Consider the following 16,435-nt stretch of genomic DNA (forward strand, 5'->3'; position numbering starts at 1 on the left):
TGTATTAGCTATTGATTCACCAATGGGAACGTGTACATACTGTATATGTTCATACTTTATAAATGCATACAAGATGGCCTTAGATATACTATAATGATTATAAAACAAGGCTTTTTATCATTTACAATTCATATAAAACCAAAGAAGAAGAGTTTTTTTGGTTGCCGGCAACAGGGCTGTATAACCAAGATACTAGAGGGGAGTTTGACAAGAGCACCAGAATATACATTTATTGAAGGGGAATTTGTGGTACATTTGTGCAATAATTTCCTCAAATGTATAATTTTCATTGTCAGAGTTGTTATAATGTATTTTTTAATGTGCTCTCTTTATATTTTGTGTCTTCCAGATAGCTTCAGCTGACACAGGTAAATCTTGTTACCTTTTAAAAACATATTTTTTTATGCATGTTTAATTGTTTTTTTACTCCATTATATGTTATTTTTTTATGCATACTTAATAAAACATTATACCACATATTTATTGCATCATGCATCACTTTTACATTGTACCAAACACTATGCGGTCAAGTCAACCGCAGTATCCTCATATAGATACTCCCAGGTAAAAATGATCTAATTAAAATAACCATCCCTTCCTTCCCTAGTTCTGATGCAATGTTACCAGGTTCAATTTCACGGCCCTAGAAATATTATGAAGCTCATGTGCAGGATAACAGTCACTAATATCACAGTTCTTTTTTTTTTTTTTTGAACGTTCATTCAAAACATTATGTTTAAACCTATTTAACTTTTTTTTTTTTTACATCTTGAAGGAACTTGATATGCTTGGGAAACATAATACTGACACATTTTGTGCTCTCTTTTAGTCTACAATATAAAAACTTATATTGCAAAAGGCCAACCCTCCACCCAAACTAGTGTTATTGCAAAGGCTTCCCCTAACCTACTGATACTGACTTTTCCAAGGATTCCCTACTGCAATTTCAAGTTGCAAGGGTTTTTACAATATCCAGTGTTGTCTGGTTTTAGGGCACAAAAGTGATGTTATCTTTATCAAATGATAGTGCTTGGGCATAATGATTGGAGGGCCGAACTTGAAAGGTAGTGCTGAGAAGATCAGTGGGTTAGGGTGAGGGCTTTGCATAGACAATTCCATGTTGCCCTAAATTTGGCAAAGTAACAGTGTAGCAACCCTCAAGACCCTTGCTTTTCAGTGTTACATAATGGTTCCCCTTCTCCATCTCACAATGTAAATCTACAGCGGCTATATATTTTTCCCCTCTAGATGCACACAATTTTCCAGCTTATTTATGTTTACAAAATGTGTAAAAAAGTGGTGTAAATCTTGTGTGAAAACATTTACAAATAGCTTACTCGAAAGTTACTTTTTAGTAAATACTGCAATAACAACCTAAACTGTTCAGTAAAAATACTTTCTCTTGAAGCTACAGAAGTGCCCAAATCATCATCTTTGCTAGGTATTTATGTTATCTAAAGCAGCTGCTGATAATCATGGCACTCCAACAATTTCCATCTATTTATAGGTCCTGTGTGTCTGCTTCCACCCAAAATTTAGTAATCCCTACATATATCTACTACAAAATTGCTTACATGACTTGCCCCATAAAGTATGGCCTACATACAGTCATATACTATTTAGTTTCCTCATATTTAGTAGTTTAGTAATGACTCATTACTGGGTGCCAGAAGACCTTGTCCCAGCACTGGCTTTTAGCAAATATCTCTTTTTACTGCACTGTTCATCTCACCATATGTATTTAGGTTTGCCATGCTGCAAATAATGATTAAAACATTGTAACACATACAGTATTTTCTACCTTTTGTGAATAGCGATGCCAGTATATAGTAAAGAACATGAATGTTTTACATTAATGCATCTGTATCTGCATCTCTTGCAGATTTTTCAATATCTACGTATGATGTCACATCCAGAAGCATTTACGTCCGGTGGTCTAAAGTAGCAGGGGCCATATCATATAAAATCACAACATCTCCTTACTTATCGCCACGCCAGCCTTCATTTTCAGTATATAATCCAGCCACTGTAATAGGAACAATAAACACGTTATTGCCTAATACCAACTATACAGTAATGGTGGAAGCCATGGACAAAGATGGCAATACTATGGTTCAAGCTCAGACCCTTCAACTGACAGGTTAGTGGGTTTGTTACAAATAATTTAACCATTGTCAGTAATTATTTTTCTACACCTGTCTCACTTTTTATTATTCACCATATTTAGCACCTGAGGTACCTGTAATTGATCAGGCATATTCAAAACTGAGCAATAGTATCACTGTGGAATGGGCAGAGGTGGCAGGAGCTACAAGCTATCAGGTAATTGCCCAGGCTGGAAAGCTGTTCTTTGAGTCTGTTGTCACAAGCTCCCCAGGAACAGTGACAGGTCTGCAAGCTGCTACATCCTACAAAATTACAGTGAGATCCATCAATTCAGCTGGAAAAAGCCAACCTTCTCCTCCTAAATGGGCGAAAACCGGTAAGATTATTGTAACAAAAATTTTTTTTAGAAGTGTTTTGAAGAATATGTTACAGGTACATTGGACTGGAAGCCCCACTCAAACTGAAACAGTTAATCTCATTTTTGGATAGAGTTGGGGAATCCTTACCAAAGAAAGATTTGAACTCTTCACAATGATTTTGTTGCTGAATAATGTCTCTCCTGCCCCATGACAACCAAACATCATCATACCACACATCATTTCTTGCACTGCTGTTCCCCAAGAGGAAGACAAAAAAAGCAAAGTAGACCTTCTACTAAAGTGGAAGATGTGCTTACAATCTCTGCCCCCCCCCCCCATCCAAATGACTGATTATTAGATATGTGAAAAACATACCTAAAATGAGAGAATTATAATTACACCAAACTTAACACCTTTTTCTGCATAATGTGGCATAATGTCAGTGCACTTCAGGGAAAAAACTTAGGGAGGTAGAATAGGCAAAATCCAGCAAAAAGGCACTACAGTTTATTTGAAGAGAAATATTTAATCCTTTGTGTGTTCCACAGGAATCCTGCAGATTGTCTTTGTATCAAAGTCAAACCAATATAAGCCTTGTTTTTTACTCTTACAGATATGTAAAAATGAATACAGTTGGAATATGATGTTGATGCCATGTTGTACATTTCGTTGTACACTTCATGATGCAAGTTATTTGATTAGAAATAAATTCATCATAACATAATGCATTATTGTATTTATTATTTTAGCTATAGCTGCATTAGATACATATTCTATAGATTATCCAGCCCTTATGTTGAAATAAGCCCAAACAAACTCTTCCTTCTCCATCATGACTTGGAATGCTGGGGGCCTCCATAAAAACAAAAAACAGCAATATTACTAGTATTTAAACATTAGGCACTGGACAATTAAACATTTATTTATAAGAAAATCAAATAAAAAAACAGTTGTAGTGTTATGACTATTAAGCCTGGTATATGATTTTAAATATGTGCATAATTTCCATTTTTTATTTTTTTAAGTTTTGGCTGCTGCATTGGTTACTGTGGAATCTTCTACCAGTGATTCTGTGAATGTTAGTTGGCAGCCTGTCCCTTCATCTGTGCTGTACTCAGTTTCTGTAATGAGATCAGATGGATCTGGCACCAGGTGGAACCAGAATACCACATCTTTATGCCTGAATTTCACCTCTCTGGACCCAGGCACTATTTATACTATCAAAGTTCATGCCTGGGATGCAAATGGAATACCAGGAGATGACATCACATATAGCCAGATTACACGTAAGTAAATCACACTAATCCCACTGTTCTATTTCATTCCGTTCAGTTCAGGTTTGCTGTAACATATTCTTAGTTGGACATTGCAGATTGTAACAGGTCTACATATTTGTTTGGTTCATAACAGACCTTACCTCTTATACATACAGTACCTCTTATACATTACCTAGATGAATACAGCACCATTACTGCCTAAAAATCCAAAGAGTAAGGTAAAGTTTTTTCACATTGCCATAATTCTTCTACTTTTCAGTGTCAGCCACATGAGAACTACTAACAGGTGACATTTTGGCAATACTAGGTAGTCAGTGGCTGTTCCAGAATTTTGCCAAATAATACATGACCAATGCCTATGTTCCAGAGAGCAATATAATTCTGAAAATAGTAACAAATATTTCAGTGGTATAGAAGTTTTTAAGGTCCACTTTATTTTTTTAAAAAAGTATTCTAAAATTCCTTTTGAGCCATATGTGTAATATGACAAACTGCATTTGCCAAAAAGCAAAGAATTTATGCACACAAAACAGCCTGTTAATGATAAAGTTAAAAGTATGGTAACCTTTATATATGTTTTTTTTCTGTTTATATTTTAGGCCCAGCTGCTCCATCAGATGTGCAAATTACTTTTAACAGTGGGGCCCTGGAAGCTACATTTTCTGTGTCTGATGTTGATGCCTCGTCCAACTACACTGTGCTTCTTCACAGTGGAGAGACCAGTACTGAATGTACTATGTCTGTTTCTCCATGCACAATTACTTATTTACAGTGTGGGATAGAATACACCGTGTCCTTAGTAGCTACTAATGAAGCAGGATCTACTCTGTCGCCAAAAACCTGGAGTTTGTTATCAGGTATGTTGTTGCTGGAAGAGGAGGGAATAAATGACCTATTGAACTTTGTATATGTAAGTTTAAAAAGAATAGAGAAAGTAGTGAAAACCTGGAAACGGATGGAATGGTGTTATAAAGACATATCTTTAAACATTAGTACAATAGCATGGGAAGGTGAAATCGTGATACAGAAGTAGTGTATTATATCTACACAGTTACTGTGAGCTGTTGTATAACTCTAATGCTAGCTATACAGAGAATATTGTATGAAGGAATTTTTAGGATTTTCATCTGGATGTACTTGTTTGCCTAAAAGTCTGCTTGTTTAGGAATTGTTAGATCTCTATACAGTATGTGTAATTTCCTTAACAAAGCAAGCAGTGATTTTGCAGTGATTGTTGACCAGCTTCTGACAATTCTAGTTTCTAGAACACTCCTAAACTGAAATGGTAGTACTGTCAAAATAAAACATTAGCATGACTGGTACTTTTTGGTTTCTAAAACATACCTAGTTTGTAATTTTAGGTTTCTACCTTTTTTCCTTTGCAATAAAAAAACATATTTTCTGTTTGAATTAGGTTGAATCTGTCAAATACACACAAAAAGAGGCAGGTTAAATATCAAATATATAAAAAAAAAAAAATATTCAAGTTAAAATTATATATAAATATAACAAATAATAGTGAAATGTTCAATTTTTATTTTTTTGAAATTGGAAATTTGATGTTACAGGTGGTATGTCTCTAATCCTTGGGTTTAAAAAACAAAAAACAAAAAAAGCATAAATATTATTAGGATAAGTGGACTGTTTCCATTAGATAGATTTTGCATTCCCATACAAGTGAATGGAAATGCAATCTGCCAAAAGCAGGCCATATAAAGATCAAAAGGAGGTCAATGACCTGTCATTGAATTGTTACTGCTCTCAGTTACATTTCAACCTGATGCCATAAAGACCAAAACCCATTATTAAAGACCCTAACTTTATTAAATAAATAAAAAGAATATTAATTTGTACATGTTATGGTATTTTAATATAGTTATTTTTTGTACTCACAGTTCCATGTGCACCCAGTGGAATCACAGTTCTGGAAGACAATCCTGGAAATCTCACAGTGTCATGGTCCCATGGAAACCTTTCTGAATATTATGTTGTGTTTGTGAAGAGTGATGATGGCTTTGAGGTTCACTGCAATACATCCCAATCTCCATGTTATTTTCCATCTGAATGTGGGTTCATCTATTTTATGAGTGTCTTTGCCTATAACAAGGCAGGACAAAGCCCTCTGGGTGAGCTCCTGAACTATACCACAGGTAAGTAAACCTAAAGTATAACAATACATTGAAGCAAGTAAATAATAATCTGAATACACAAAATAAATCAGTGACTAGCTTTTTTTAAAGGCATTATGAAGGAATCCCTTGCGTGACCAATAAATTGTACCAAAAACAAAATGGCACCTGTGTATCTTCATTTTAATATTTGTTCAGATAAGCTGTTTTTCAGTGTGTTTTGTTTTATGGCTCAATACATGTTAAAGTGAAACTCTAGGTGAAAATTTTTATCTTGGATATCAATTTTATGTTTTACATATGAATCCCATCTTAATGTTTTACCTGTGGGTATCTTCACAATTGGAGAAGAAGCCTACATTCATCTGTTTCAGTGTTTCTCCTTTTTGTAAGAGTGCTCACAGAACTAAGCAATGTATTATTATACCATTCTTGGTTTACATGGTTTGTCTCTTCTATCTGTGTAAGCAATGCACAGGGTAAAATAAGAAGCACATAACATAAGAACAGATTTCAGGTACCTATGTTAGTTGCAATTAAAATTTTATTTCCCTAATAAGTACAAAACTACATTGAAAGTAATCTTGTCAGTGCAGATTAGTTTGTATGCACAACAAAAAGACTGCTTCATTTTTGTTCTGGCCTTTGTAAGTATTCACTTCTAGGTGGGTGAACTAATGTTCCCCTGTGAACATGATATTGTTTCTCCCATTGGCTCATACGTCATTACCGGACATATGACCTGGCAGGAGGAAACACCATGGGCCTGATTTTTACAGGCTGGAGAAGGTACACTTTCCTCAGTGAACCTGGGTGATCCAGCAAACCTAGAAGGGATTTCTTAAAGTTTTTTCTATTTGTTAGCAAATGTTTTCAATCCTGGACCAGATCCATTCCAGAATTTTTGGATTACCCAGATTCACTGATGTGAAAAGTGTGTCCTTTTCAGCATTGGAGAGCTTTATTAAATCAGGCCCAATAAGTGAAAGGGACAGCAGGTAGTCAACTAAATTCGACTGGTGGATACTTGCAGATATTAATTAGCAGTAAAGCAAAGTGTATTTTAAAGAAACAGGTCCCTAGTAAGGTTGGTTTATGGTGGCTTTAGCGGGTATGTCAGGGTCACTTTATGTATTTGAATGTGTTATGTAACAATTGTGGTATCCCGAAACAAATACAAGAGCCTGCGTGACTGACTACAATGGATTTCATAAAGCTTAGGAAAAGATGAATTTAACACAATTTTATCTTCATCTTACTAGAAGATCATTAGTAGATTCCCATCACACCTTGGAGGTACCGTTACCCAAAGCACTATTCAGTATTTAACATTCGGCCCCTTTGATTGGTCCCCTAATAAAGCTTGCTTTCTGATTGGAAACTGTACCCTTGAAACTTGTCCTATTGTATGCCAGTTACAATTATTAATTTAAGACTGCTTGTTTGCTAAGAGGTAACAAAAGAAATAGATAATACTAGTTTTTTGATACATGTCAAATATACAAAAATGTGTGAACTCACTGCAAACCATATGGAGTACCTATTGATATGCTAACTAAGACATATTTTTGTTCTACAGCTCCCTGCTGCCCCAGTGACATCACACCTGCCTTTGTATCTGGAGATACTCTGGAAATTGTGTGGTCTGCTGTGCGAGGTGCAGAAATGTATGAGACCAAGGCAGATGATGGGACCAATATCATCCTCTGCAATGACACAGCCACTGTTTGTGCCCTCTCTGGCCTCCAGTGTAATGCACAATACAATGTAACTGTCTTTTCCTACAGTGAAAATGGGGGCAGCAACACATCGTGTTCATCAAGGAATTTGAAAACAGGTACAAAGAGCTCTTTCTTTTGTAAGCATATGTATTACTTATATATTTGTATTAGTAACAATGTAGTAGTTTGTCAATAAACTCACTCAAAAAACAGCATTTCACATTTTATGGGATCCTTTGAGCACTTGGTTATTATAATAGCTTGGGAAATATGATGGTTTAAAGTTAAACTAACATTAAAAAAATCACCTACTTTTATTTTCTGAAAGCCCTTGATCAGTATACATACTGGGTCCAGCAAATCTTGTGCTGTCTGTGCTTCTGTCTTCTTGCCAGAGAGGGTTCTTGATGATGTTACCCAATCTTGCAATGCCCAGACATGGGATCAGGGTATGTGTCTTCCTACAAATGTAAATTATTGTGCGCAAATCTCACTCTGCACACGTGTAAGATTGAGCGTTTGTTTTTTTTTACATTTACAAGCCCATAATGATATTGTATACGCAGATAAGTATATATACACGGTGGAACACTCTATATTAAGGGATTCAAAATATGAATTATCTCACACATTATTTTACACATAGAGAATGGTAATTATGGATATTTTCTTTCTTTTTCAAAATAGTATTAAAAAATAAAATTTCCCTTACTGCTCGACTGCCTATTAGAATCAGGAGTTGGGTTGCTCTTTCAGCTGTGAGCCAGGCTCCTGCTGTGTACATAATAATTGGTTCACTATGGCTGGTAATCAGCAATGTAGTCAGCAGTTGCAAATCACTTGTTAAAGTAAAAAGTGTGAAATGTCCCCATTACTAATTGTTGTCAAGGTTGGTTCTAATTACATCTTGAAATACTTATGATAAGCAAATGTGCTTAGAGTGATAATCATCAATTATAATACTGTAGCCTAATGCAATACCAGAATGCTGTTGCAACCCTAAAATTCAAACCCTTAGAAGGTTCTCTGCTAAATTCCTAGAACGCAGCATACAAAGATGGTAAGTCTGCGCTGGGTATGTTTCTCCAAAATTACAACATTCTATGAAAAACTAAACAAAGTGTTTTTTTCCAGCTCCATGTAGTCCTGAAATCAAAAATATTACACCAGTTGATGTAAGTAGCTTTATGGTTACCTGGGAGTCTAATAACAATGGCGCAGATTACACAGTGACTGCACGAGGAAAAAATGGCTTTCAGAATTGCACCAGCTCAGGCACTTCATGCACAATAGAAAAACTTGCATGTGGATCAGTCCATATGGTTAATGTGTTGGCCTTTACATCAGAAGGAACAAGTCTGCCTAGCTACAGTGTCCCTTTGGAAACTGGTAAATACATTTTTCTGATATCCTAATACTGCTTGTTAAAACAGAGAAAAAAAAGCTAATGTTTGATGCAAAATATTTAGCCACTAACTGTCTCTTATCAAGTAAGGAGGCCCTTGTTTTTACTATGAAAGTACAGATTATATTGTATGTAAGGCCATATGAAGTTTCTGAGTTCAAGCTATACATTAATCTATCAGTTTAATTCTTTTACTTCTTTAACTGAATGTAGTCAATGGTAAAAAATAAATAAATAAATAAACCTCTACCTCCAAACAACCCACAATTCCACATAAGAGCACAAAACCACTGGTTAATCACCCAGTCAACAGCATATACAATGTACTTTTGGTTAGACCACGAAGGAATGAGCAGCACTAAATAAAATAGACTTTACTGGGACTATTATGAGCATAGTGAGGTAAAATTTGCATATTTAATAGTTCTAGAGTATTGTATAATGTTAGTTTTTGCCATTGAGTAAGCATGCGGGTCTGAAAAGTCAATGTAAGGGCAAACCTTCTTATCAGCCTTTTTATTTTCTCAGTGGTCATAATATATTTAGGTCAGGGTTGAATTTACCATTAGACACAATAGGTATGTTCCTATAGGTAGCACAATTAAATTGGTGGCTTGTTACTGGACAGTTTTCCACCATCAATAGGAATGATCATCATAAAAAAGGTTAACTCCTCAATATTTAACAGAAATACAAGTCCCAAATAGACAGATATAAAGGAGCAAAAATAAGTAAATTGCATAATAACCATTGAAATTGGGATAGATGTTCAATGGTTTTCCTAAACTATCCACAAGTGAATTGAACTCTTATTTAAGAATCCATTTACGGTAGGATTATAAAACAAAATGTATTTTCACTTTATCTTCATTTCGTTGTGTTTGTCAAGTACAAGAAATTAACATTTTGTATAACCAATTTGAATTTTGAATTTCATTAAAGCTCCCTGCTGTCCAGCAAATATAAGTGTAGTGCAAGTTACACAGTCTGTGACAAATGTCAGCTGGTCCATTGCTGCTGGAGCACAGACATATACAACTATGCTGGAATCACCAAAAGGGCAGGCAAAGTGCCACACTTTGGAAGACCACTGCCTTCTAGGATGTATTACTTGTGGAACAAGCTACTCCGTGTCCCTAGAAGCAGTCAGTGAAACTGGCCTTGTATCACAGTGCACATATCATGGCTATTCATCTAGTAAGTCATGTTCTTTTACTAAAAATGTGTGTTTTGTCTTATTTATCTGTATTTGTATTACAAAATAAAGTCTGGTTTGTATAAATGTTGACCTGAAAATAGAAATATAGAGAAAAATGTAAAGAACTGATTTAGGAGCCAGGTGTATATGTCCCATTCTCCTAAAGCTTCATGTATCTTCTATAGGCACAATTCTGTACCCTCTGCCATCACCTTGGATTATGGTAATAGTGTTCATCCATTAATGGGTGTTTGGAACAAAGAAATAGTGGCTGGAATTCTAATTCTAATGTTTCTATATCCACTTCCCATTTTCCTCAGCTTATCAAGGAACAACAGTATATCCCTACCCAATATGTACTCCGCTTTCCCTCACAATGTCAAACACCCCTTCCAGAACCTTTATTCATGCCTGCAAGAAGCCTCCTACGCTGCATGTCCCTTTGTTCTCTCTCTCACAGCTACCTTCATCGTGTCAATCGTACACCCTCTTTCACCAAGTCTATGAACGCCCCCCCCACTTGGAACAAATGGATAATTATAATAATTTATTGAGATTTAGTCTTTGGTTTCCTTTAATCATTAATGTGTGTGTTTTTTGTTTTTTTTATAATGGTATAATGGTATACTTTTCATGTTGGAGCACCATTACTGGGCTCTGTTGCCGCTGGGCAAAGAAAAGCAATGCATTTTTGGTTATTTATTGAGATTAGAGTACCTATATAAGATTAACACTCTATATTAGGTTATCCATCAGGTTTTCTAGTATTTGTAGACCAAGTAGTGTCTTTGTGTTCTAGGTGCTTGCTGTCCATCTGGAGTCAAGCTATACCGGCTGTCAAACAGTGGAATTCGTGTCTCATGGCGGGTTTCACCTGGACCTGAAAACTACACTGTCAATATATATGGTTCTAAAGGAAATTTTACATGCACTCCAATCACTGGGGTCAGCTACTGTGATGTCACTGAGATACCGTGTGGAGATGTGTACACTTTGGTTGTGTCTCCTGTTAGTGGCAGAGATACCCTAATATCTTTTTGCCCCAAAAAAATATATTCTGGTAGGAATGCCTTCTTTTTTAAAAATGAATAAAAACAAAAATATCACTAGACACAGCTCAGCCTGTTTTTATAAAGCTATCAAGGCTGGAGAGGATACACTTTTATCAGCGAAGCTGGGTTATCCATAAAACCTGGAATGGATCTGTTCTAGGATTGAAAACATTTGCTAGCAAATAGCAAATGGCTTTAAGAAATCCATTCCAAGTTTGCTGTATTAGTCAGGTTCACTGATGAAAGTGTATGCTCTCCAGCCTTGGAGAACTGTAATAAATTAGGTCTTAAGAACGCAATCTTATTTAACAGCGTTTTAGCTCTACATTTTTAAGTTCAATTCAACCTTAACTTCAAAGCAGCTAAATACATTCCAGGCTCATAAAAAAAATAATCACTCTTCTACACTATGTTATTATATCCTAAGTAGAAAATCCTGTGACCTAACAGTAGTTGAGGAGTTGGACTCTTGCTTTTTGGTTTTTGGGGAAGCAGTGGTCTATCTGCAGAGGTGAACACCCAGAGGAATACACCCAGCTTTCAGACTTATAGCTATGGAATCTGTAGCTGTAGCTCATTCTCCCTGCTGATTGGAGAGCTCTGGCTCAGAGCAAGAGTCCTTCAGCATTTTAAAGATGTTTTGCAGCATTTGTAAGGAAGAAGTGCATGCAAATGACATGTTATGCTTCCTACATTCCTATATAATATGTTCCTGTGCAAGATAACCACACTGCTAGCTGTTATAGCGTTTTCACTCATTTGCTGAACACCTGTAAATGGCTATGGAATCTACTATACTTGTAAACTCAACTGAGTACCAAGCAGTTGACATAGGAAACCGAGTAAGCGGTAATTGCACCACAAAGCATTGAAAGTGTGTTTGAGACTTATGTACAGCTTCGCGTAATATGTTGGCGCTATATATATCCTGTTCATTAATAATAATAAAAAAATTCATAATAATAATTTTAATAATAATATTGGAAATTAGAGGGCTTTTAATAAAAAAAATGATTTGTTGAAATATTTTTATCCACAACAAATAACATGCAACATAGTCTAATAATTCTAGAATATACAGAAAGTGAAAAAAAAGGTTATCACATTTAATATTAGCACTACATTTTTTATGATATTAATACGTTTTAAAAGTTTTTTTCAATAAAAATTGTTATATTTGGGTAATAATTTATGCCTTAATGCTTTAAATTATGTATTCATATTTATATTTTATTTCAGTGACATGCTCAGGAAGTTCCCTTGGAATAGGTAAGACATAGATGATTTATCATGTTTCTTTGCTGTATGTAATAAATTTCAATGAATCCTGTCTTCTTGGTCACTCATATGCTTGGTATTACTAAGTAATAAAAAAGTAACAGTTATAATCATACCTATACGTTTTTGACTCGTATCCTATTCATTGTCCAGGACAAGCAGATCACTATATTCACTTGGATAACGTGCTGATTTTTTTGGTATTGATTTTTTCAGGACTAAATAACCAGTAGGGTTCTTTCTATGCTCTGTGCTAAGAAATGTAGGCAATTAATTCAGTATTTGGGCCTATAGTTCCTACAGGCAATTTATATTATGCTTTCCTGCTACCCATTTTGCTGCTGCATGGAATGTTGCATAGCCCTTGTTATAGAAAAACTGTATATAGTATTTGTTTTTATTTATGGTTTATAGTTTGTTTATTTATAGTATTTTGTTTGGTTGTCAGCCATTGTTCAGTTCCCTGCACAAAAGTGTGTTTAAGACTGACATACATTTGATTAATATCTAATGATTTTGTTCCCTAATTTTCATATACCGGTATATGTAATCATATTTTTTTCTTTTTTGGTATGTAATCACTTACATCAAATACCTATTAGGAAAGAGTAATAATTAATATTTATGTAAATGTGTTGTATTAAAAATGCTCTTTTGAATATTACCTACATGAAATGAAGTGTTTGGTTTTTTAATTTATTTTACATTTTCAAATAATAGATTTAACAAGTAATTATACTGTTCATTTTGCAGTGATCTACAGAGGAAAAAGAAGTGTGACATAACAGTTCTTTTCTCTGTAAGGTAAGACAAGTATGCATAATATTGAAATAGCTGAGGACATTCTGTGTATTCATTAACCTGGAAAAACCATACTTAATAAATAATACTTTATTACTTATGTAAGAATACACTTATGATAGAACTGCCTATGACCAAGAATAAGAATGATACATTTAGAATAAGGTAATGAGGTTTAAACCCAGGAAAAAAACTGAGACTGATTATAACTTCGCACTTTTTTAGTAATTATTATGAAAGCACTTATTCATTGTTTCCTAAAGCTGAATTCCAGGCAGATACAAAAAAAAAACACAAGCATCATACATGAAGTAAGTAAGTCCTAATTTAAGGGGCTTTTAATCCCTTGTACATGAGAACACTGTGAGATGAAAAAATAATGCCAAAGACAAATTAACTCTGTCAGATAAAAGAGCCTATTCTTGTCGTTGGAAAGGATCTTTCACGATCCTTTCCAACAACAAAGGACTACACGATGCGTGAACGAGTGCTGTACATACAGCACCGCTCTGCTTTATGGAGAGGGGAGAACGACGGAGCGGCACCCTGCTGCGCGCTCTCCCCCTTCCCTTGCATTAGGATCGCTCGTCGTTCATCGGTCGTGGATCCGCCAGGACGGTCGTTCGGACGATGAACGACGCTGACTGTACACAGCCAGATTCTCTCATCTGACGTGTGTACGCAGCTTAAATGTAGGCATTTCTGGGCAGGGTCCTCTCCTCCTGTGTCATGGTTGTATCTGTCTGGTATTTGCAACCTCTATTTAATGTACAGTGCTGCGTAATATGTTAGCACTAAATAAATACTGTTTGTTAATATTAATATTATTATGTATTTCAACAATGTATTTATTTATGCTTGCTTGGGGGAATGGAGTTCAGCTTTATAGGGCCTGCTGCCTACTAGACTGGACTGAATCCCTCCTTATTGATATCTTCAGTAATTTGTATACATTTCCTCTTTTTATATAATAAAATGATTACCCTACTTTTTTTTACTTTTACTTTTTTTACGTTTATCCTATGGCCATGCTTCAACAGAATAAAAACAAAAAAAGTGTTCATTTGTGTTGACTTTTACAAAGTGTAAGCAAACCCAAACTCTGGGTAATAGGCAACAATGTCAGTTTCCTGAGCAGTCAGTGTGTTTAAAACTTTTGCTTGATATACACTATTATTGCCTTCTTAGTCTTAAACAATTAATTAAAATGATAACATTTCATTAGGTCCATATATATATATATATATATATATATATATATATTAGACATTTGGCTCATGTACCACACTGAGCCATGCCCGATTTAAAACATTATTACTTTAGTATAAATCTTTTCTTTTTTATTTGAATATTTCTCTTTAAATATTAGAGGAAATTTATGTAAATGTAAATTATATATTAATTCTTTACTACCTTTTGACTCACGTTGAGCTTTACTTTTTTTACATTAAAATCTTTTTTCTTTTTTATTTACAGTACAGAACTTGTGGCTGGAATTCATGATTCAATTGACTTGACAAACAACAACTTTCATATATTTCTTTCGGACATTTTCATTGCTCCAATAATGACAATTCATTGATATATGTTACATTTATTTGGTATTGTTTATATATGAAAATGTTCCAAAGGTTCTAGTTAATTTGAACACTTCTGATAAAAACTAATACAAATCGGCATTCTTACAAAACTTGCATGTTTTTGTTACAATTCAGTCATTCATATGTCTTGACACTTTTAATATTAGTTTTAATATAATACATATAATAGATTCATGGGGTACATACTAATATCCAAAGTAACTGCACTACCCTATTTAATATACAAACACATGTTATATGCTGGCCCTTAAAAAAATAAAATCTAATGATAATGCACTTGGTACAAATCAGAATATAGTAGTTATCCAAGGAAGAATAAAACTCTGTACCTACTCATAGAGAAAGTTCTTGTGGTAAGTGCAAAATACTGTTGCCTTCTAATCACCCATTGAAAGCCAAAGGTGTTAAGTGTTTTGCCACTTGGTGCTAAAATAAACCAGTTGTTAGGGATGCGCTGCCTGGTGGGAATCAATTACTGCTATTGAAACACATAGGCCTGGAATATTCCCACGAGGGAATGTTTGAGGGAATGTCAGATTCCCTGCTTTATAAATAGAGCCCTATACAAATTTGAAAACTGTTAAGTTTATTTAGGTACATTTAAAATCCTTTTTTAAAACGGTAATCCCATTTTAAATGGTAACCGTAAACAGTAACGGTGTTTAGGGAAACCTGTAGGTTGATATTAATATATAAAATAATACTTGCATCCTCTGGTTTAAAGAATTTAAGCCACCTCCTTTGGACACACATTTAATAACTATAATAAGATTGATGACTAACATTTTTAGGAAAAAAGCTCAAAAATACTTTTTTTTCTCTTAGTACAGGTTTATTTCATCGCTGATAGCATAATGCTTTGAAATCTACCTTACTTCTTATACTTCACTGGCTATGCTATATTAGGAGCATTAGAATATGCAACTTAAGGCTATCTGTTTCAGGCAGTGGGAATAAGATCAGGAATTGGTGTGCTATATACAGCTTACAGGAAAAACAAAGCAGAGACGAGTCACTCTGGTAAAATCCATTAGCCTATTACCAGGCACTAGGACTGCAAACTGCAGTATCTACATCACAGTACTGACGATAGAGTGTGCTTGCTGTGTAAATCACAAGAGTAGCTAATCAAAATGACTAATCCTTTGGCCCATAAACTGTTAACATACTGTATACTATATGTTTTTGACATTGCATTTATCTGTTTGGCTAGTCTCAAATCCGAAATATGCACTTGCTAAGCTCGGGGAAAGGAAAAAGTGAAGACTCTGAATTAGTATATTACCAGTTTAAAGCTCTTTGAGCAAATTATGTACTTCTTCATATTTACCTGCTTATGAGTACCTGCAGTTGTAACTGATAACCTCCAGAAACCACAATAATAATAAAATACACAGTAGTATTGGTTGATATAAATATACTGTAGAAACGCCAATCAACAAAATATACAGTAAAGGAAAAAAATGTTGTTAGTAGGTAAACCCCTGTGATCATATAATATTGGTTAT

General features: G+C 34.7%; 1 protein-coding gene across 1 annotated transcript in view; it reads left to right on the forward strand.

The window, feature by feature from the left end:
- FNDC7 (fibronectin type III domain containing 7) overlaps window positions 1-15,003 on the forward strand; it is a 25,395-nt gene extending 10,392 nt beyond the window's left edge. Inside the window, exons 2-14 of the mRNA XM_072420079.1 lie at window positions 350-368; window positions 1,883-2,140; window positions 2,228-2,482; window positions 3,491-3,751; window positions 4,342-4,599; window positions 5,638-5,892; window positions 7,451-7,708; window positions 8,727-8,981; window positions 9,940-10,194; window positions 10,995-11,255; window positions 12,487-12,516; window positions 13,279-13,329; window positions 14,803-15,003. Of these exons, the coding sequence (XP_072276180.1) occupies window positions 350-368; window positions 1,883-2,140; window positions 2,228-2,482; window positions 3,491-3,751; window positions 4,342-4,599; window positions 5,638-5,892; window positions 7,451-7,708; window positions 8,727-8,981; window positions 9,940-10,194; window positions 10,995-11,255; window positions 12,487-12,516; window positions 13,279-13,310 (2,397 nt within the window). The 3' untranslated portion in view covers window positions 13,311-13,329; window positions 14,803-15,003. The remainder of the gene's footprint in view (window positions 1-349; window positions 369-1,882; window positions 2,141-2,227; window positions 2,483-3,490; window positions 3,752-4,341; window positions 4,600-5,637; window positions 5,893-7,450; window positions 7,709-8,726; window positions 8,982-9,939; window positions 10,195-10,994; window positions 11,256-12,486; window positions 12,517-13,278; window positions 13,330-14,802) is intronic.
- The last annotated feature ends 1,432 nt before the right edge of the window (window positions 15,004-16,435 follow it).

The sequence above is a fragment of the Pyxicephalus adspersus genome, chromosome 8, assembly GCF_032062135.1.
Source record: "Pyxicephalus adspersus chromosome 8, UCB_Pads_2.0, whole genome shotgun sequence".
Taxonomy (NCBI): Eukaryota; Metazoa; Chordata; class Amphibia; order Anura; family Pyxicephalidae; genus Pyxicephalus; species Pyxicephalus adspersus.